This window comes from Anomaloglossus baeobatrachus, chromosome 12 (assembly GCF_048569485.1).
Source record: "Anomaloglossus baeobatrachus isolate aAnoBae1 chromosome 12, aAnoBae1.hap1, whole genome shotgun sequence".
NCBI lineage: Eukaryota > Metazoa > Chordata > Amphibia > Anura > Aromobatidae > Anomaloglossus > Anomaloglossus baeobatrachus.
In genome coordinates this window covers 4,794,229-4,813,985 of record NC_134364.1, presented here as the reverse complement: position 1 = coordinate 4,813,985, position 19,757 = coordinate 4,794,229, and the positions used below count along the sequence as shown (strand labels likewise).

The window sequence follows — 19,757 nt, the reverse complement described above, 5'->3', positions numbered from 1 at the left end:
GTGGGGCTGTAGTAGTCTGGGACGTCAGTTCCTTATCTCCTGATGGTCCAGTGTGGGGCTGTAGTAGTCTGGGACGTCAGTTCCTTATCTCCTGATGGTCCAGTGTGGGGCTGTAGTAGTCTGGGACGTCAGTTCCTTATCTCCTGATGGTCCAGTGTGGGGCTGTAGTAGTCTGGGATGTCAGTTCCTTATCTCCTGATGGTTCAGTGTGGGGCTGTAGTAGTCTGGGTCGTCAGTTCCTTATCTCCGGATGGTCCAGTGTGGGGCTGTAGTAGTCTGGGATGTCAGTTCCTTATCTCCTGATGGTCCAGTGTGGGGCTGTAGTAGTCTGGGATGTCAGTTCCTTATCTCCAGATGGTCCAGTGTGGGGCTGTAGTAGTCTGGGATGTCAGTTCCTTATCTCCTGATGGTCCAGTGTGGGGCTGTAGTAGTCTGGGATGTCAGTTCCTTGTCCCCTGATGGTCCAGTGTGGGGCTGTAGTAGTCTGGGACGTCAGTTCCTTATCTCCTGATGGTCCAGTGTGGGGCTGTAGTAGTCTGGGACGTCAGTTCCTTGTCTCCTGATGGTCCAGTGTGGGGCTGTAGTAGTCTGGGTCGTCAGTTCCTTATCTCCTGATGGTCCAGTGTGGGGCTGTAGTAGTCTGGGATGTCAGTTCCTTGTCTCCTGATGGTCCAGTGTGGGGCTGTAGTAGTCTGGGATGTCAGTTCCTTGTCTCCTGATGGTCCAGTGTGGGGCTGTAGTAGTCTGGGATGTCAGTTCCTTATCTCCTGATGGTCCAGTGTGGGGCTGTAGTAGTCTGGGAGGTCAGTTCCTTATCTCCTGATGGTCCAGTGTGGGGCTGTAGTAGTCTGGGTCGTCAGTTCCTTATCTCCTGATGGTCCAGTGTGGGGCTGTAGTAGTCTGGGATGTCAGTTCCTTATCTCCAGATGGTCCAGTGTGGGGCTGTAGTAGTCTGGGATGTCAGTTCCTTATCTCCTGATGGTCCAGTGTGGGGCTGTAGTAGTCTGGGATGTCAGTTCCTTATCTCCTGATGGTCCAGTGTGGGGCTGTAGTAGTCTGGGTCGTCAGTTCCTTATCTCCTGATGGTCCAGTGTTGGGCTGTAGTAGTCTGGGATGTCAGTTCCTTATCTCCTGATGGTCCAGTGTGGGGCTGTAGTAGTCTGGGATGTCAGTTCCTTATCTCCTGATGGTCCAGTGTGGGGCTGTAGTAGTCTGGGTCGTCAGTTCCTTATCTCCTGATGGTCCAGTGTGGGGCTGTAGTAGTCTGGGATGTCAGTTCCTTATCTCCTGATGGTCCAGTGTGGGGCTGTAGTAGTCTGGGATGTCAGTTCCTCATCTCCTGATGATCCAGTGTGGGGCTGTAGTAGTCTGGGATGTCAATTCCTTGTCTCCTGATGGTCCAGTGTGGGGCTGTAGTAGTCTGGGATGTCAATTCCTTGTCTCCTGATGGTCCAGTGTGGGGCTGTAGTAGTCTGGGATGTCAGTTCCTTATCTCCTGATGGTCCAGTGTGAGGCTGTAGTAGTCTGGGTCGTCAGTTCCTTATCTCCTGATGGTCCAGTGTTGGGCTGTAGTAGTCTGGGATGTCAGTTCCTTATCTCCTGATGGTCCAGTGTGGGGCTGTAGTAGTCTGGGTCGTCGGTTCCTTATCTCCTGATGGTCCAGTGTGGGGCTGTAGTAGTCTGGGATGTCAGTTCCTTATCTCCTGATGGTCCAGTGTGGGGCTGTAGTAGTCTGGGATGTCAATTCCTTGTCTCCTGATGGTCCAGTGTGGGGCTGTAGTAGTCTGGGATGTCAGTTCCTCATCTCCTGATGATCCAGTGTGGGGCTGTAGTAGTCTGGGATGTCAATTCCTTGTCTCCTGATGGTCCAGTGTGGGGCTGTAGTAGTCTGGGATGTCAATTCCTTGTCTCCTGATGGTCCAGTGTGGGGCTGTAGTAGTCTGGGATGTCAGTTCCTTATCTCCTGATGGTCCAGTGTGAGGCTGTAGTAGTCTGGGTCGTCAGTTCCTTATCTCCTGATGGTCCAGTGTGGGGCTGTAGTAGTCTGGGACGCCAGTTCCTTATCTCCTGATGGTCCAGTGTGAGGCTGTAGTAGTCTGGGAGGTCAGTTCCTTGTCTCCTGATGGTTCAGTGTGGGGCTGTAGTAGTCTGGGATGTCAGTTCCTTATCTCCTGATGGTCCAGTGTGGGGCTGTAGTAGTCTGGGATGTCGGTTCCTCATCTCCTGATGATCCAGTGTGGGGCTGTAGTAGTCTGGGACGTCAGTTCCTCATCTCCTGATGATCCAGTGTGGGGCTGTAGTAGTCTGGGATGTCAGTTCCTTATCTCCTGATGGTCCAGTGTGGGGCTGTAGTAGTCTGGGACGTCAGTTCCTTATCTCCTGATGGTCCAGTGTGGGGCTGTAGTAGTCTGGGACGTCAGTTCCTTATCTCCTGATGGTCCAGTGTGGGGCTGTAGTAGTCTGGGATGTCAGTTCCTTATCTCCTGATGATCCAGTGTGAAGCTGTAGTAGTCTGGGTCGTCAGTTCCTTTTGTCCTGATGGTCCAGTGTGGGGCTGTAGTAGTCTGGGATGTCAGTTCCTCATCTCCTGATGGTCCAGTGTGGGGCTGTAGTAGTCTGGGACGTCAGTTCCTCATCTCCTGATGGTCCAGTGTGAGGCTGTAGTAGTCTAGGATGTCAGTTCCTTGTTTCCTGATGGTCCAGTGTGGGGCTGTAGTAGTCTGGGACGTCAGTTCCTCATCTCCTGATAGGCCAGTGTGGGGCTGTAGTAGTCTGGGACGTCAGTTCCTTATCTCCTGATGGTCCAGTGTGGGGCTGTAGTAGTCTGGGACGTCAGTTCCTTATCTCCTGATGGTCCAGTGTGGGGCTGTAGTAGTCTGGGACGTCAGTTCCTCATCTCCTGATGGTCCAGTGTGGGGCTGTAGTAGTCTGGGACGTCAGTTCCTTATCGCCTGATGGTCCAGTGTGGGGCTGTAGTAGTCTGGGATGTCAGTTTCTTATCGCCTGATGGTCCAGTGTGGGGCTGTAGTAGTCTGGGACGTCAGTTCCTTATCTCCTGATGATCCAGTGTGGGGCTGTAGTAGTCTGGGACGTCAGTTCCTTATCTCCTGATGGTCCAGTGTGGGGCTGTAGTAGTCTGGGACGTCAGTTCCTTATCTCCTGATGGTCCAGTGTGGGGCTGTAGTAGTCTGGGTCGTCAGTTCCTTATCTCCTGATGGTCCAGTGTGGGGCTGTAGTAGTCTGGGACGTCAGTTCCTTATCTCCTGATGGTCCAGTGTGGGGCTGTAGTAGTCTGGGACGTCAGTTCCTTATCTCCTGATGGTCCAGTGTGGGGCTGTAGTAGTCTGGGTCGTCAGTTCCTTATCTCCTGATGGTCCAGTGTGGGGCTGTAGTAGTCTGGGACGTCAGTTCCTTATCTCCTGATGGTCCAGTGTGGGGCTGTAGTAGTCTGGGACGTCAGTTCCTTATCTCCTGATGGTCCAGTGTGGGGCTGTAGTAGTCTGGGACGTCAGTTCCTTATCTCCTGATGGTCCAGTGTGGGGCTGTAGTAGTCTGGGTCGTCAGTTCCTTTTGTCCTGATGGTCCAGTGTGGGGCTGTAGTAGTCTGGGACGTCAGTTCCTTATCTCCTGATGGTCCAGTGTGGGGCTGTAGTAGTCTGGGACGTCAGTTCCTTGTCTCCTGATGGTCCAGTGTGGGGCTGTAGTAGTCTGGGATGTCAGTTCCTTATCTCCTGATGGTCCAGTGTGGGGCTGTAGTAGTCTGGGACGTCAGTTCCTTTTGTCCTGATGGTCCAGTGTGGGGCTGTAGTAGTCTGGGTCGTCAGTTCCTTATCTCCTGATGGTCCAGTGTGGGGCTGTAGTAGTCTGGGAGGTCAGTTCCTTGTCTCCTGATGGTCCAGTGTGGGGCTGTAGTAGTCTGGGTCGTCAGTTCCTTATCTCCTGATGGTCCAGTGTGGGGCTGTAGTAGTCTGGGACGTCAGTTCCTTGTCTCCTGATGGTCCAGTGTGGGGCTGTAGTAGTCTGGGACGTCAGTTCCTTGTTTCCTGATGGTCCAGTGTGGGGCTGTAGTAGTCTGGGGATTCCGGGAGAGCTGGGATTACCTCTGCAGAAATACCCACATCACAGCTATTCATTCTTCAAAAAGGGAGTCAAACACCAAACCCAAAGGGTCAGTGAAAATCAGCAAACCCCTATTGCTCCTTAGGAGAAACATTATTTTTTCCCTTTCGCCCATGACAGCACCACCTGAGAGAAATAGGTTCCGCCAACATCAGGACAGGAAACCCCCGGATAAAAAGGCGGTACCTCTCCTCCACATCAGTTTGGTTTCCTGTCCTGATGGGACAACCCACGGATTCTCCCAGGTCTGACCCGGTGTGGAAGTTTGGTTTCTTACCAAAAGCCGGCATTCGGGCCTGGATGCACCTCCCCAGGGCTTCGGCTGTCTGCGGTGGTGGGGCGCGGGCCTGGAGCGGGAGCTCAGCTCTGCGTCGCCCCAGGCTATGTGATCCTCACACGGAGCCCGCGAGATGGGCACCCTGCTGACGGAACGCCGGGGTGAAGAGGAAGTGACGCGGCACCCGGAAGTTCATCACCTGTGCATGTGCAAGGTGTTCCAAGATGGGGGCGCCCAGTGAACGGATTTCGGGCGGGAAATTTGAAACAGGGAGGTATGAGGAGTCACCTTCGCTGCATTCTGGTGAGTATGACTTCTCCCCTATTCAGGATGGAAGACAACTCTCCTCCATAGCAGGATGTGCTGATACAGCATACAGATTCCCAAGGTAGCAAGGGGAGCGCTCCTCCGGCAGGGCTAGTCCCTCCAGTCGACATTCCAGGGGATCTGAGAAATCCAAATCTGGAAGTCATAAACTGCCTCCGAAACCGGTACCAGATCCGCCATCTTGGGGGGTGAGTGTCTGCTGCAGCATTTCATTGTTTAAAAGTCTCCCCTATGTTCCCTTCTTTCTTCAGGAGGTACCTCTAAGAGGAATCATAGGAATTGTGGGGTTTACAAGGACAGTCTATCCTCAGATTACCAAGGGGGCCTTGTCCCACCTGTCTCAGAGAGTTCTTCTGTTTTATTTAGATCATAATGTTGAAATTACATACAATATGAAACAACATGACCAAATCCTGACATGTTTCGGACCCTAGAACAGGGTCCTTATTCTTAGGTAACATGGACAAATATGTGCTGAATTTATAAGAGGAAACATGAACTTGTCTCAGGGAATCAGTGTCCAAGTGAGAATATCTGTTGTAGACTGATAGTTCATTTAAGACAAGACAGAGCAAAAAAAAAAGAGGCTGCTGAGTGTTGTGGTGCGCCTGTAACCCTGGCTATATGCTGGCTGTTGTGGTGCGCCTGTAACCCTGGCTATATGCTAAGTGTTGTGGTGCGCCTGTAACCCTAGCTATATGCTGAGTGTTGTGGTGCGCCTGTAACCCTGGCTATATGCTGAGTGTTGTGGTGCGCCTGTAACCCTGGCTATATGCTGAGTGTTGTGGTGCGCCTGTAACCCTGGCTATATGCTGGGTGTTGTGGTGCGCCTGTAACCCTAGCTATATGCTGAGTGTTGTGGTGAGCCTGTAACCCTGGCTATATGCTAGGTGTTGTGGTGCGCCTGTAACCCTGGCTATATGCTGGCTGTTGTGGTGCGCCTGTAACCCTGGCTATATGCTAAGTGTTGTGGTGCGCCTGTAACCCTAGCTATATGCTGAGTGTTGTGGTGCGCCTGTAACCCTGGCTATATGCTGAGTGTTGTGGTGCGCCTGTAACCCTGGCTATATGCTGAGTGTTTTGGTGCGCCTGTAACCCTGGCTATATGCTGAGTGTTGTGGTGCGCCTGTAACCCTGGCTATATGCTGAGTGTTGTGGTGCGCCTGTAACCCTGGCTATATGCTGAGTGTTGTGGTGCGCCTGTAACAATGGCTATATTCTGAGTGTTGTGGTGCGCCTGTAACCCTGGCTATATTCTGAGTGTTGTGGTGCGCCTGTAACCCTGGCTATATGCTGAGTGTTGTGGTGCGCCTGTAACCCTGGCTATATGCTGAGTGTTGTGGTGCGCCTGTAACCCTGGCTATATGCTGAGTGTTGTGGTGCGCCTGTAACCCTAGCTATATGCTGGGTGTTGTGGTGCGCCTGTAACCCTAGCTATATGCTGAGTGTTGTGGTGAGCCTGTAACCCTAGCTATATGCTGAGTGTTGTGGTTAGCCTGTAACCCTAGCTATATGCTGAGTGTTGTGGTGAGCCTGTAACCCTGGCTATATGCTGAGTGTTCTGGTGCGCCTGTAACCCTAGCTATATGCTGAGTGTTGTGGTGAGCCTGTAACCCTAGCTATATGCTGAGTGTTGTGGTGCGCCTGTAACCCTGGCTATATGCTGAGTGTTGTGGTGCGCCTGTAACAATGGCTATATTCTGAGTGTTGTGGTGCGCCTGTAACCCTGGCTATATGCTGAGTGTTGTGGTGCGCCTGTAACCCTGGCTATATGCTGGGTGTTGTGGTGCGCCTGTAACCCTGGCTATATGCTGGGTGTTGTGGTGCGCCTGTAACCCTGGCTATATGCTGGGTGTTGTGGTGCGCCTGTAACCCTGGCTATATGCTGGGTGTTGTGGTGCGCCTGTAACCCTAGCTATATGCTGAGTGTTGTGGTGCGCCTGTAACCCTGGCTATATGCTGGGTGTTGTGGTGCGCCTGTAACCCTGGCTATATGCTGGGTGTTGTGGTGCGCCTGTAACCCTGGCTATATGCTGGGTGTTGTGGTGCGCCTGTAACCCTGGCTATATGTTGGGTGTTGTGGTGCGCCTGTAACCCTGGCTATATGTTGGGTGTTGTGGTGCGCCTGTAACCCTGGCTATATGCTGGGTGTTGTGGTGCGCCTGTAACCCTGGCTATATGCTGGGTGTTGTGGTGCGCCTGTAACCCTGGCTATATGCTGGGTGTTGTGGTGCGCCTGTAACCCTGGCTATATGCTGAGTGTTGTGGTGCGCCTGTAACCCTGGCTATATGCTGGGTGTTGTGGTGCGCCTGTAACCCTGGCTATATGCTGGGTGTTGTGGTGCGCCTGTAACCCTGGCTATATGCTGGGTGTTGTGGTGCGCCTGTAACCCTGGCTATATGCTGGGTGTTGTGGTGCGCCTGTAACCCTGGCTATATGCTGGGTGTTGTGGTGCGCCTGTAACCCTGGCTATATGCTGGGTGTTGTGGTGCGCCTGTAACCCTGGCTATATGCTGGGTGTTGTGGTGCGCCTGTAACCCTGGCTATATGCTGAGTGTTGTGGTGCGCCTGTAACCCTGGCTATATGCTGAGTGTTGTGGTGCGCCTGTAACCCTGGCTATATGCTGGGTGTTGTGGTGCGCCTGTAACCCTGGCTATATGCTGGGTGTTGTGGTGCGCCTGTAACCCTGGCTATATGCTGGGTGTTGTGGTGCGCCTGTAACCCTGGCTATATGCTGGGTGTTGTGGTGCGCCTGTAACCCTGGCTATATGCTGGGTGTTGTGGTGCGCCTGTAACCCTAGCTATATGCTGAGTGTTGTGGTGCGCCTGTAACCCTGGCTATATGCTGGGTGTTGTGGTGCGCCTGTAACCCTGGCTATATGCTGGGTGTTGTGGTGCGCCTGTAACCCTGGCTATATGCTGGGTGTTGTGGTGCGCCTGTAACCCTAGCTATATGCTGAGTGTTGTGGTGAGCCTGTAACCCTGGCTATATGCTGGGTGTTGTGGTGCGCCTGTAACCCTGGCTATATGCTGGGTGTTGTGGTGCGCCTGTAACCCTGGCTATATGCTGGGTGTTGTGGTGCGCCTGTAACCCTGGCTAAATGCTGGGTGTTGTGGTGCGCCTGTAACCCTGGCTATATGCTGGGTGTTGTGGTGCGCCTGTAACCCTGGCTATATGCTGGGTGTTGTGGTGCGCCTGTAACCCTGGCTATATGTTGGGTGTTGTGGTGCGCCTGTAACCCTGGCTATATGCTGGGTGTTGTGGTGCGCCTGTAACCCTGGCTATATGCTGGGTGTTGTGGTGCGCCTGTAACCCTGGCTATATGCTGGGTGTTGTGGTGCGCCTGTAACCCTGGCTATATGCTGGCTATATGCTGGGTGTTGTGGTGCGCCTGTAACCCTGGATATATGCTGGGTGTTGTGGTGCGCCTGTAACCCTAGCTATATGCTGAGTGTTGTGGTGCGCCTGTAACCCTGGCTATATGCTGGGTGTTGTGGTGCGCCTGTAACCCTGGCTATATGCTGGGTGTTGTGGTGCGCCTGTAACCCTGGCTATATGCTGGGTGTTGTGGTGCGCCTGTAACCCTGCCTGTATTGGGAGGCTTGGACTGTTGTATCACTTGTGATTCTCAGTTCTGGTCCAGATTGTGCTATGTGGATCAGGTGGTTCCTGGCCAAAAAATCCCAAAGCAACTCAAAGCACTGTTAAAAAAACAAACAAAAACACACACATAATGTTACCACAAAAAGCTTAGGGTACCTTCACACTTTAGTGATGCAGCAGCGATCCGACCAGCGATCTGACCTGGTCAGGATCGCTGCTGCATCGCTACATGGTCGCTGGTGAGCTGTCAAACAGGCAGATCTCACCAGCGACCAGTGAACAGCCCCCAGCCAGCAGCAACGTGCAAGCGACGCTGCGCTTGCACGGAGCCGGCGTCTGGAGCTGCGGACACTGGTAACTAAGGTAAACATCGGGTATGGTTACCCGATGTTTACATTAGTTACCAGCGCACACCGCTTAGCTGTGTGTGCAGGGAGCAGGGAGCTGCGCACACTGAGCGCTGGCTCGTTGCTCTCCTAGCTACAGTACACATCGGGTTAATTAACCCGATGTGTACAGCAGCTACATGTGCTGAGAGCCGGCAGCACAGGCAGTGTGAGAGCTGTGGAGGCTGGTAACTAAGGTAAATATCGGGTAACCACCTTGGTTACCCGATGTTTATCTTGGTTACAGCTTACCTCAGCTGTCAGACGCCGGCTCCTGCTCCCTGCTCGCTTCATTTGTCGCTCTCTCGCTGTCACACACAGCGATCTGTGTGTCACAGTGGGAGAGCGCCTTTGAAGAAAACGAACCAGGGCTGTGTGTAACGAGCAGCGATCTCGCAGCAGGGGCCAGATCCAGTGTCACACACAGCGAGATCGCTAATGAGGTCACTGCTGCGTCACAAAAAGCGTGACTCAGCAGCGATCTCGGCAGTGAGCTCGCTGTGTGTGAAGCACCCCTTAGTATACCAGTGTGACACTCTAGGTGTGATCAAAGATACATAGTTTATAATTATATCATTCCAGATGTTGTAAAGTGTAAATAAGCGAATCCCTCAGCACCAGAAAAGACTGCTTCTATTGTTCTCTGTTGTCAGCCTTTATACACAACTGTTATTGGTATAGAGAGGCGGCAACTATTATCCCTTGTTGTCAATGTTACAAGTCATAGAATAACTGTTATAATGTGGGAGAACTACTGCTTTTATTCTCTGTTGTCAGCTATTACTAACCAAGAAAAGGCTGTTATAATATGGGGGAACCACATCCACTATTGTCAACCTTAACAGGCTAGGTAACAAACTATTGTAATATGGAAACTAACATCTATTGTTCTCTGTTCTCAGCCATACAAGCTGGGAAAAAGGGGGTCATCTTAGTAGAAGGAAACTGCATCTCTTACTCTTTGGTTTGGCTTATGTCTGGAAGCACCAGGCCTCGAGGCTGAGTTGAGAGATGTTATTCGTGCTGAAGTCAGGGAAACACATAATCCACTAGGAAAGATGGGGGAACTTCAGATAAATCAGGCGGCTCTGAACAGGGTTCCAGAAAATTGTCACCTGCCTCTTCCTCAGCCTTGGACTCCTCATCTTCCTCAGACGTGGACGGCAGACTATGCTTCCCATCCTCTGAGGTGACACCCCTAGTGGAAGCTGTCCACTCCACCATGGGGCTGGTGGATGATAAAGCTCCTGAATCCACACAAGACCTCATGTTGGAGGCCTGGATTGCAGGTCCGTGGTACCTGGAAGGCTGCAGCGGGAGCTCTTCGCCCGGCGGTGGCAGGTACATGTGTAACAAGGTCCATAATGGTCTGGGTCCAACAATTAGAAGACTAACTTAAGGGTACCGTGTCTAGTAAGGACATTATTTCCTCATTTCCACGTATACAGGGGGCGGCAGACTTCTAGCGGATGCTTCCATCGACTCGCTCAAATTATCTGCAAAGGTAGCAGCTCTTTCCAATTCAGCCAGAAGGGCCCTCTAGTTGAAATGCTGGAAGGGAGACGTACAGTCCAGGAACAGACTATGCAGGATACCTTGTGAAGGAGACTTTTTGTTTGGATCACAACTGGATGACCTTCTGTCCAAAGCGGCAAACAATAAACAAGGATTTCCAGCTGTAAGAACTCCATTCCTTCGTAGCCGTCCGTTTCGGAGGAAGCAATTTTCCATAAGGAGCCTCCCAGAGACCAGAACTCCTGGAAGGATAGACGGAAGAGGTCCTCAGGATTATGTTTGATCCATCATCCTCTACCAAGCCACGAGGCCTTCAATGACTCCACCATCCCAGTGGGGTGGAGGCTCTCCCTCTTCCTTGAGACTGTTTCCTCCAGCCCGTGGATTCTACAGATCATTGCAAAAGGGCTGACATTACAGCTGAAGTCGCCCCCTCGGGGGTATTTTATTGTAACATCTATATGACAGGGAGAGAAAAGAATAGTGATCTCCATCCTAGAGCACTTAGGGTGGATCATAAATCAGAAAAAATCTAGAACACAAACCTCAACAGTGTCGGTCTTTCTTGGGGCTGATCCTGGATTCAGTCGCTCAGAAGTCTTTTCTCCTGGAGGAGCAGATACTGAAGTCAATCCCTGGTCACCTTGGCGATTGAAAAACCAGTCATGACCCTCAGACAGGCTATGTCTCTTGTGGGGACCCTCACATCCTGCACCCCACGGTTCCTTGGGCTCAGATAGATATGAGATCCCTTCAGATGGAGGTCCTGGTCTGACAGTAACAGTCAGGAGGCTTCTTGGATATGAGACTCCGCTTGGATCCAAAGGTGTTGCTTTCTCTGTCCTGGTGGCAGGACTTAACTGTATTGTCCGCAGGGGTGTCCGGCTATCCCAACATCACGGATATCATCCCAACAGATGCAGGTCACTTAGACTGGGGAGCTGACCTGAGAACTCACCTGCTACAAGGACTATGGGACGATCATGTGAGGACTCAGTCCTCAAACTTCAGTGAACTAACTGCAATAAAATCAGCCAGGGATCATCCCATGACAATAGATGCAATGCCGATCCCCTGGTCACAGGGTCTTCTATATGCCTTTCCACCCCTGGTTCTTCTTCAGGCAATGCTCAGGAAGGTTCGGGAAGATGAGGCCCTCATTATCCTCATAGCTCACTTCTGGCCAAAAAGAGCCTGGTTCTGTTGGCTCCAAAGACTGGCAATATCAGACCCTTTGATACTGCCAGACAGGACAGACCAACTAGTCCAGGGACCAATGTGCCAACCCAAGGCTCCTACCCTCCACTTGACAGCGTGGCATTTGAAAGGCGGCTGCTCCTAGTACAGGGATTCTCCTGAGAATTTAGTAAAACTCTCCTTAAAAGTAGGAAGACGGTCGCCACTGGTATTTAGGGAAGGGTCTGGTGAAAAATCCAGCAAGTTTCCTGAGCACAGATCAAGGGTCCCCCTCTCTTCCCGGCCATCCTGGAAATCCTTCAGTAAGGGTTGGATTGAACTTATCCACTAGCACCTTAAAGGTACAAGTTTTGGCCCTAGGAGCCCTCTATAAACATAACATCAGAGAATAGATGGATTAGCAGGTTCATTAAATCCTGTGCTAGGGCGACTCCTGTCCCTTCTCCTCGCATGCCTCCCTGAGATTAAATCTTGTCCTTGATGCCCTTATAGACACCCCATTGAGCCCCTTTCAGATGTTCCCTCCAAGACCCTGAAGGTGGTACTACTCATTGCTTGACGTCCGCGTGACCTACAGGCGCTCTCCATTGTCCATCCATATACCCAAATTTTGTTCGATAGGGTGGTATTGCGTACAAATCCCTCATAGCCTGAAGTGGTCAAGCCCTTCACAGGTCCCAGGAATTCATACTGCCTTCCATTGTGACCCTCCTTCCAATGACAAAGTGGACAGGCTCCATAGCTTGGATGTAAGACTTGCCCTTATAACCTACTTAGATAGGACCAGGGAATTGCGAGAATCTCAGGCCCTGTTTTTGTTATTTTACAGCCCCGGACTTTCCCTAGAACGTATCTACAAGCTCCTTGGCTAGGTGGGCCCGGGATGCTATGTCGCTGACCTACTCAGCTAAGGGGGTGCCAGTTCCCCTGCAGATTAGGGCCTTTCCCCTGGGTCACTTTCTACTACTTGGGCTGAGCGGGCAGAGGTGTCTATTGATCATATATGCAGGGCCGCCACTTGGTCCTCTTCTTCTACCTTTTTCTGTCACTATAGACTTGACTTGTCCTCCACGGCCGACCCTTCTTGGTAGACGGGTATTACAGGCGGTGGTCCCTCCCTAAGGTGATTGGTCTCTAGAATCTCTCAGGTGGTGCTGTCATGGGCGAAAGGGAAAAATCTTAATTACTTACCGGTAATGGGATTTTCAGAAGCCCATGACAGCACCCTTAGTTCCCCCCCTATTCACTGGTTATGGGCACCCTTCGGGGAGTGTTAGAGTTAATGGTGTATTCCTTTGGTGGTGGTGTGATTAACATTTTTGTTTGTTTTGTTGGTCCTCTCTGGCTCTGTAAACCTACTGATGTGGAGGAGAGGTACTGCCTTTTTATCAGTGGGTTTCCTGTCCTGATGTGGGCGGAACCTATCTCTCGCTTCTGAAAATCCCATTACCGGTAAGTAATTAAGATTTTTCTTTATATATTCTCCAAAATCAGACAACGAAAAAGTCCCTTATAACACTAATATTCAGGGGACATGAAACAAAATACTCAGTGATTTTCACTGCTGATTTTCACTGCTCCTTTGGGTTTGGTGTTTGACTCCCTTTTTGAAGAATCAATAGCTGTGATGTGGGTATTTCTGCAGAGGTAATCCCAGCTCTCCTGGAATCCCCAGATTAGCTGCACGCTTAGACCAGTGCAGGGGAAGAAGGGCAAGCCGTCGCTGAGTGGGGGTGCCATTTCACAACCTTAGGGTGCCAACCTCCGCGGTTAGGTAGGGGAAGAAAGAAGGCTATTGGCCCAATCCCTACCAAAAAATATTTGAGCACTTTACCCAAAATATTTATTGTTGTTTTTTGGATACCAGATTTTAAATTAATCTAATAAAAATAGTTTGTTTGTTGTTTTTTTTTGATGGTTTGTGCAATATATATACATATATATACTCCCCTTCAAGTTATTTCTATTTGTTTTGTAGCTATGAGAGTCACAATTACTAGTGACCCATGTAACAGCTGTCGCAGCCTCTGGAGGTGACCGTCTGAACCGGAGATAAAAGGGAAAAACTGCGGCTGAGGAACCACTGATCCAAGGATGGTAAAATGGTGATTTTGTATTTTTTGGTCAACGCGTTTCTGAGAATCAATTTTCTTTATCAGGCCAACAATCAACCAACACGTTGCTACATGTGACTTTATGTGTCCTGATGGCAGGAGATTGATTCTCATAAACGCGTTGACAAATAATCCTCAGTTCTCCTTGCTTGGAGCAGTGGTTCCTCAATGGTCGTGCGATTTTTCCCTTTCATCCTCCCCCTCAGATCATCGGGTCCTGTCACCGTGCGACTAACTCTGCATTTGTGTCATGGATGCGATTGTGACCATATCTTCGCTCATGGACAGAAAGCCTGGAAATGTTGTGAATGTGTATCCTGTGATTCATCTTCAATAAACCCTGATAAAACCTGAGACAATGCTCTTCACTCCACATCTTTTCATAGAACCGAAGCAGAAACTAAGAAAGTCCTTCAGGAATTAAACGCGCGCCTTGATGAAGCCCAGCAGCAGGAGACGGTGAGTGTCAGGACTGTGTCCTCTGTGACCGGAGAGGTAATGACGTGAGCTGACGGTTATCCTCCGTGTCTCCATCACCCCCGCTGTGACTCTTACAGGACTGATTATTGCACTGCTGACAGTGATCAGTCGCATCTGCTTTTCTTATTGCTTTTATGTAGCAAAAACGGCTCCGAAAAGTGTGCGTTGTCCTTCACTGGAGCCTCATTATCAGTCATAACTCCCATCGAGTTCATGTCACCTCCGCACTATTTCATGTTGTCGTGCGGGTATAATCTGATCGCACACCGGAGCTGCTGCTTTTTAGAGAGGACGTTGCAGCAAATATTTCACGTTGAGCGGGATACACATTGTGAATAGCGGCTGCACAGCGGGAATACATTTTGATTTTATTTCACCTCTTCGTTTCAGATCTATAAAATTACTTGGCACCTAATGAGTATTTATTTTTAAATCAAGGTGGGTGTTATCAGCCAATTTTCACTGGGTGCAAGGACTTTTTCAACTGTATGATACTGACCAATCATAATTGGCAGTTCCTCCTATGTCATGCTCTTGTTGCCATCAGCGTTTGATGCAAAGCTTATAGGAAGCTTAATTTTTCCAACTTTCCTTCCGCAGACTTCTATTTTGTGCCAGTCTGCTGTCTTTACCGTGTTCACAGATTACTGGCTTTTTTCCCCCTAGCGCCATTATCACCGCTCCAAGGCTGACCTTCTCTATATTGTCAGGTTTCAGAGCGAGTGGAAAGGCGTCTGCAGCAACTGGAGCAAGAGATGAGAACAGAGCGGCAGCAAACAGAGAGACGTCAGGATCACTTAGGTCACGTGTCTGCTCATCTGCAGGAGGTGAGTCTGAGCCTTGTGTATTGGGTGTCTGCTCAGCTGCAGGAGGGGTGTCTGAGCCTTGTGTATTGGGTGTCTGCTCTTCTGCAGGAGGGGTGTCTGAGCCTGTGTATTGGGTGTCTGCTCAGCTGCAGGAGGGGTGTCTGAGCCTTGTGTATTGGGTGTCTGCTCATCTGCAGGAGGGGTGTCTGAGCCTTGTGTATTGGGTGTCTGCTCAGCTGCAGGAGGGGAGTCTGAGCCTTGTGTATTGGGTGTCTGCTCTTCTGCAGGAGGGGTGTCTGAGCCTTGTGTATTGGGTGTCTGCTCAGCTGCAGGAGGGGTGTCTGAGCCTTGTGTATTGGGTGTCTGCTCAGCTGCAGGAGGTGAGTCTGAGCCTTGTGTATTGGGTGTCTGCTCATCTGCAGGAGGTGAGTCTGAGCCTTATGTATTGGGTGTCTGCTCATCTGCAGGAGGTGAGTCTGAGCCTTATGTATTGGGTGTCTGCTCATCTGCAGGAGGGGAGTCTGAGCCTTGTGTATTGGGTGTCTGCTCATCTGCAGGAGGTGAGTCTGAGCCTTGTGTATTGGGTGTCTGCTCATCTGCAGGAGGGGAGCCTGAGCCTTGTGTATTGGGTGTCTGCTCTTCTGCAGGAGGGGTGTCTGAGCCTTGTGTATCTGCAGGAGGGGTGTCTGAGCCTTGCGTATTGGGTGTCTGCTCATCTGCAGGAGGTGAGTCTGAGCCTTGTGTATTGGGTGGCTGCTCTTCTGCAGGAGGGGTGTCTGAGCCTTGTGTATTGGGTGTCTGCTCTTCTGCAGGAGGGGAGCCTGAGCCTTGTGTATTGGGTGTCTGCTCTTCTGCAGGAGGGGTGTCTGAGCCTTGTGTATCTGCAGGAGGTGAGTCTGAGCCTTGTGTATTGGGTCGGTGTACGTCCCGTTGGTGTCATTTTATGGAACGTCTCACACGTCATCGCTCTTCTTTGTTCAGTGCAGTCACCGCGCAGGTGCTCCGAGGAGTAATAGGAGGAGGAGTGGCTTTGAAGATCCAGGACGAGGGGCTCAGAGGAGCCAGGAGGAGGATTAGGGGCTCTGAAGAGCCATAGGAGGAAGAGGGGCTCTGAGGAGCCAGGGGGAAGAGGAGGAGGGGCTCTGAGGAGCCAGGGGGAAGAGGAGGAGGGTCTCTGAGGAGCCAGGGGGAAGAGGAGGAGGGGCTCTGAGGAGCCAGGTGGAGGAGGAGGGGCTCTGAGGAGCCAGGGGGAAGAGGGGGAGCTCTGAGGAGCAAGAGGAGGGGTTCTGAGGAGCCATAGGAGGAGGAGGGTCTCTGAGGAGCCATAGGAGGAGGGGCTCTGAGGCGCGAGAAGAAGGAGGGGTGGCTCCGAGGAACCTGGGATATGAGACAGAGGGGCTCGGAGGCTTCTGGAAGCGGCATTCTGTTAGAGAACACAAACAGTTGAGCCTAGTGTTCCTGTGTGTGGGGGGCGGGGGTCGGGGGAGATCGCTTTCGATCGAGCGATGGTTCTGCTGATAGTTCTGTAATGTGTAGTACTGTAGAATGAACAAGAAAGATGCCGGGTTATCAGACTACTTGGACCAGTTTTCTGTCCAGGATGTTTCCAGTGATTGAACATTGCAGCATTGATAAATCTGCCCCGCGTTGCTTACGGCATCCTAACACGTGGGTATAAAGTTGATCAGACCCCAAGGTTTTAAAGGGAATCTGTCACCAGATTTTTACCACCTAATCTAAGAGCAGCATAACATAGGGGCAGAGACCTTGATTCCAGTGATGTGTCACTTACTGGGCTGCTTAGTGGAATTTTGATAAAATCACTGGTTAATCAGCAGGAGATTATCATTACAGGACTGCTTGGCGTGCTGCAGGTAGTCCAGCATATTGCTGAGCTCTGTATAACTGCTAGATCTGCAGCAGAGGAGACAGCAGACATATCAGTAAGTGACACATCGCTGGAATCAGGGTCTACATTATGCTGTTCGCAGGTGGGGAGCAAAACCTGCTGATAGATTCCCTTTTAACCAAAATGCTTATTTTATATTTAATGAGTGAGTGTCAGCCACTGACGTCGGCCCCTCATCGCCTATAGAGAAGCCTCATCGCCTATAGAGAGGCCTCATCGCCTATAGAGAAGCCTCATCACCTATAGAGAAGCCTCATCGCCTATATAGAAGCCGCCTCATCGCCTATAGAGAAGCCTCATCGCCTATAGAGAAGCCTCATCGCCTATAGAGAAGCCTCATCGCCTATAGAGAAGCCTCATCGCCTATAGAGAAGCCTCATCCCCTATAGAGAAGCCTCATCGCCTATAGAGAAGCCTCATCGCCTATAAAGAAGCCTCATCGCCTATAGAGAAGCCTCATCGCCTATAGAGAAGCCTCATCGCCTATAGAGAAGCCTCATCGCCTATAGAGAAGCCTCATCGCCTATAGAGAAGCCTCATCGCCTATAGAGAAGCCTCATCGCCTATAGAGAAGCCTCATCGCCTTTATAGAAGCCTCATCGCCTTTATAGAAGCCTCATCGCCTTTATAGAAGCCTCATCGCCTATAGAGAAGCCTCATCGCCTATAGAGAAGCCGCCTCATCGCCTATAGAGAAGCCTCATCGCATATATAGAAGAAGCCTCATCGCCTATATAGAAGCCGCCTCATCGCCTATAGAGAAGCCTCATCGCCTATAGAGAAGCCTCATCGCCTATAGAGAAGCCTCATCGCCTATAGAGAAGCCTCATCGCCTATAGAGAAGCCTCATCGCCTATATAGAAGCAGTGTGTGAGATGCCCGTTATGTTTTGGTCAGGAAATCTCCTTATAGTGAAAGCTGTCCGGTGTCTGAGGACATTGTGAGCGGGTGTCACCCTTCAGCCCTCCGTCCTGTGAGGTGTGCGGCCCCTCACACCCACGCAGCAGCCCACCAGTTGTCGGTCACATTTGTCACTCTGGATACATTGTATCGTTCCTCGCTCACCTGCCGCACACAGACTGATCACTGCCACCTCTCCGTGGGTCCGTTCCTCGCTCGTTTTTGTCTCGTTCCTCACCTGTCGTACACAGACTGATCACTGCCACCTCTCCGTGGGTCCGTTCCTCGCTCGTTTTTGTCTCGTTCCTCACCTGCCGTACACAGACTGATCACTGCCACCTCTCCGTGAGTCTGCTCCTCGCTCGTTTTTGTATTGTTCCTCACCTGTCGTACACAGACTGATCACTGCCACCTCTCCGTGGGTCCGTTCCTCGCTCGTTTTTGTCTGGTTCCTCACTTGTCGTACACAGACTGATCACTGCCACCTCTCCGTGAGTCCGCTCCTCGCTCGTTTTGTATCGTTCCTCACCTGCCGTACACAGACTGATCACTGCCACCTCTCCGTGGGTCTGTTCCTCGCTCGTTTTGTATTGTTCCTCACCTGCCGTACACAGACTGATCACTGCCACCTCTCCGTGAGTCCGCTCCTCGCTCGTTTTGTATCGTTCCTCACCTGCCGTACACAGACTGATCACTGCCACCTCTCCGTGGGTCCGTTCCTCGCTCGTTTTGTATTGTTCCTCACCTGCCGTACACAGACTGATCACTGCCACCTCTCCGTGAGTCCGTTCCTCGTTCGTTTTGTATCGTTCCTCACCTGTCGTACACAGACTGATCACTGCCACCTCTCCGTGGGTCCGTTCCTCGCTCGTTTTTGTATCGTTCCTCACCTGCCGTACACAGACTGATCACTGCCACCTCTCCGTGAGTCCGCTCCTCGCTCGTTTTTGTATTGTTCCTCACCTGTCGTACACAGACTGATCACTGCCACCTCTCCGTGGGTCCGTTCCTCGCTCGTTTTTGTCTGGTTCCTCACCTGCCGTACACAGACTGATCACTGCCACCTCTCCGTGAGTCCGCTCCTCGCTCGTTTTGTATCGTTCCTCACCTGCCGTACACAGACTGATCACTGCCACCTCTCCGTGGGTCCGTTCCTCGCTCGTTTTTGTATCGTTCCTCACCTGCCGTACACAGACTGATCACTGCCACCTCTCCGTGAGTCCGCTCCTCGCTCGTTTTTGTATTGTTCCTCACCTGTCGTACACAGACTGATCACTGCCACCTCTCCGTGGGTCCGTTCCTCGCTCGTTTTTGTCTGGTTCCTCACCTGCCGTACACAGACTGATCACTGCCACCTCTCCGTGAGTCCGCTCCTCGCTCGTTTTGTATCGTTCCTCACCTGTCGTACACAGACTGATCACTGCCACCTCTCCGTGGGTCCGTTCCTCGCTCGTTTTTGTATCGTTCCTCACCTGCCGTACACAGACTGATCACTTCCACCTCTCCGTGGGTCTGTTCCTCGCTCGTTTTTGTATCGTTCCTCACCTGCCGTACACAGACTGATCACTGCCACCTCTCCGTGAGTCCGCTCCTCGCTCGTTTTTGTATTGTTCCTCACCTGTCGTACACAGACTGATCACTGCCACCTCTCCGTGGGTCCGTTCCTCGCTCGTTTTTGTCTGGTTCCTCACCTGCCGTACACAGACTGATCACTGCCACCTCTCCGTGAGTCTGCTCCTCGCTCGTTTTTGTATTGTTCCTCACCTGTCGTACACAGACTGATCACTGCCACCTCTCCGTGGGTCCGTTCCTCGCTCGTTTTTGTCTGGTTCCTCACCTGTCGTACACAGACTGATCACTGCCACCTCTCCGTGAGTCCGCTCCTCGCTCGTTTTGTATCGCTCCTCACCTGCCGTACACAGACTGATCACTGCCACCTCTCCGTGGGTCTGCTCCTCGCTCGTTTTTGTCTGGTTCCTCACCTGCCGTACACAGACTGATCACTGCCACCTCTCCGTGGGTCCGCTTATCGCTCGTTTTTGTCTCGTTCCTCACCTGCCGTACACAGACTGATCACTGCCACCTCTCCGTGGGTCCGTTCCTCGCTCGTTTTTGTATCGTT

General features: G+C 51.5%; 1 protein-coding gene across 1 annotated transcript in view; it reads left to right on the top strand.

Annotated features, from left to right (window-relative positions):
• CEP128 (centrosomal protein 128) overlaps positions 1–19,757 on the top strand; it is a 231,396-nt gene that overhangs the window by 54,684 nt on the left and 156,955 nt on the right. Inside the window, exons 7-8 of the mRNA XM_075330946.1 lie at positions 13,928–14,000; positions 14,732–14,848. Coding sequence (XP_075187061.1) covers positions 13,928–14,000; positions 14,732–14,848 — 190 coding nt within the window. The remainder of the gene's footprint in view (positions 1–13,927; positions 14,001–14,731; positions 14,849–19,757) is intronic.